At 47.0% G+C, this 2,543-nt stretch overlaps 1 protein-coding gene across 1 annotated transcript in view; it reads right to left on the bottom strand.

Moving 5' to 3' along the window:
- LOC102751263 (carcinoembryonic antigen-related cell adhesion molecule 1-like) overlaps positions 1-2,357 on the bottom strand; it is a gene marked incomplete at its 3' end in the record, with an annotated part of 11,301 nt that extends 8,944 nt beyond the window's left edge. Inside the window, exons 1-3 of the mRNA XM_006771794.2 lie at positions 2,171-2,357; positions 584-888; positions 254-257 (exon numbers count right to left, since the gene is read on the bottom strand). Of these exons, the coding sequence (XP_006771857.2) occupies positions 254-257; positions 584-888; positions 2,171-2,342 (481 nt within the window). The remainder of the gene's footprint in view (positions 1-253; positions 258-583; positions 889-2,170) is intronic.
- Positions 2,358-2,543: the final 186 nt, after the last annotated feature.

Below are 2,543 nucleotides of genomic sequence, written 5' to 3'. Positions count from 1 at the left end.
TGAGTGTGTGTGTGTGTGTGTGTGTGTGTGTGTGTGTGTGTGTGTGTTTGTGTGTCTTCTGTGGTAAGTTCAGCATCATGGCCACCAATACTTCAGCCCCTCTGACCTTATTTCCTCTGTTTTTTCTTTTTCTTCTTCTTAATAATTGTAAAGAATTTTGTGAATTTATTTGAGTCAACATATGCCGGGAAGCAGAACGTCAATGAATTGAGATGATGCTCTGGAGAATGGCGGGTTGCATCTCTGTTTATACATTGCTATCAAAGGAAGGGAGGTAGGTGAGTTACATGAAATCCATTGGTGATAGACTAGAGCTCTGTGTGTCCTGCACTAAATGCCCAAACCCAATCTTGGAGATGATGCAGAGGGGGATCGAGGCAGAGGGGCTGTCAGTCCTGGTGTGAGGTAGAGTTCACCCACCCGAACTAAATGATGGACACATACTTAGGTGGGTGCAGAAATTATGAAGGAATTTGCGGTATCTGTCTGGGGCCCAGCACATTTCGTTGTGCCCCAAGGGGTCCAGAAAAAGGGAAGTTACAAATTACCCAGACATTTCGAGGGTATGTTATCATAGAAAGGCTTGTAGGCTATAGTATCCTGTGTCCTTTAGGGTGACTTTCTGGAACAGGAGGGATCCATTGGGGTAAATTGTCTCTCTACCACTGCTTGCAGGCCCGAGGGTAGTTGTTTGAGTGTCTATTACATATGATATGATTTGACAGCTGCTGTCCACTATTTCCCCTTTGTACCAGGTATAGCCGAATAGATTCCCAGGCAGGTTGTGGACACGGAGAAGCACATCCTTCCCTTCGGCAGCATTGGGCGGCACTGATTCAATAGTGAGCTGGGCAGTGGTGGGCAGGCTCCAGAAGATTAAGAGTGAGGCTATGAGAGATCAGAGAAATTGATCAATGGACAATGGAGTCTCAGGGTGCTAGGAAGGCTCATTCGAGGATGTCTCAGTGTCAGCATGTCTTGCTGAAGAGGGTGGACCACTGGGAATGTGGCAAGACCAGAACCTTAGATGGAATTTAAGATTAAATTATTAGTATTCAAAAGGGCAGATAAATGGGAGGCAGTCAGATCCTATATGTCCTTGTTAAAAAGTATTCTGAATCATTTCTCATTTTGAGCCACCATTACCCAAGACTTTTTGCTGTTTGTTAAGTTTTGATTTTCTGCATCTAATATAACATTTACATACCAGGAACAAAAGTAACAATAATAAACCAGTAACATTGATTAGGAAGAGAAAATGTCTAATACTAGACAAGGAAAAGTCTGAGGGGAACAGCATCCCAGGCAACCTAAAACTCTTTACACGTATTATCATACTTTTTTTTAAAGCTAATTATATGTTTTCCTCCTTCACCCACTGTCATTTGTACCTTATGAGATGTTTGGCCAGATGAATTAAGACTCTCTACTATTTCATTATCTAGAAGCTCTAATCTTTCTTCTGGCCAATTAGTTTCCATAAGTATTTCCTCTGTTGTGAATACTGTTAGCCAGGTGTCTGCCCTCAGACCCCTGCTGACACTCAGGGGTGTCCTTAGGAAACCCCTTCCCTGATCACCTCCTCTATAGACCTCTGCTTCATTTTCTGGCCTGTCCCTGGGCTGTTCCCTGCATGGCATTGTGGGGACCTGACATCACATCTAGATCTTCCATTGTCTGTCTCCTCCTCATAGCACATGAGCTTCATGTGGGCAGGGGCTTGTCTGATCTTGTTGCACCCCAGTGCCTGCAACAGACTGCAAGTACCAGTGCATGAATGAGTGAGTGTTGCAGGGTCCTGCACCTCCTGGGATGTAACTTCTAATTTCTGAGCTTGGTGGTAAGGACAATATTTAGTGCCCCTGGTTAAATTTCCTATCTCCTTACATAAATTCTTATTATCAAAAGTTTTCAGCATTCAGCTCTCAGTGATGAGTAAGTTGGGAAATGAGCAGCCATTGAGGTTTTCTGTCCCTCACCACTTCCACACCATTTTCCTGTTGCCCAGTCCCCTTCCCCTATTCTGCTCCCCTGTCTTCTCCCCTCATGTCCAAACAGAAGCCTGCCCCCTACCCTTTGTTTTCTCTGAGAGCATGTGCTCCCCAGGAGTCCCCAGCTATCCTGTGCCTCTCCTCCTCCCATCCATCACCAGGTAGTTGTCCCCTCTCACCAGCCAGCAGGAGCCCCTGCATGGGGACAAGTCCTCTGTGGGCAGGGCCTGAGGGGGACTCCATGGTGTCTGCTGCCTGCTCTATCCCTCCTTCTGTGGGAAGAGCTTGGATTCCAGAAATGCTCACAAGCACTACTGTCCTGATGGGTGGGATGTGCTGTTCCTCCTCCATGTGCACTGAGCCTCCTTCTGGACCAAGATCACTTCCCTGGTCACATGGGCCAGGGGCGGGGTCTGTACCCAAGGTTCCTCCCTGCCCTCTCCTTATTCCTGCCTCCCCTTTTCTTTCGTCTACATTTGCTTTCCCTGTAACTGCTGAGGCTTCTTCCTTATTCTGCAGTGACTCCTCCCCATGCGCGCGCGGCGCGCGCAC

The sequence above is a fragment of the Myotis davidii genome, unplaced genomic scaffold (genome assembly GCF_000327345.1).
Source record: "Myotis davidii unplaced genomic scaffold, ASM32734v1 scaffold1705, whole genome shotgun sequence".
Lineage (NCBI taxonomy): Eukaryota > Metazoa > Chordata > Mammalia > Chiroptera > Vespertilionidae > Myotis > Myotis davidii.
Note: the sequence above shows the minus strand (reverse complement) of the source record. Positions and strands in the feature narration are given on the sequence as shown.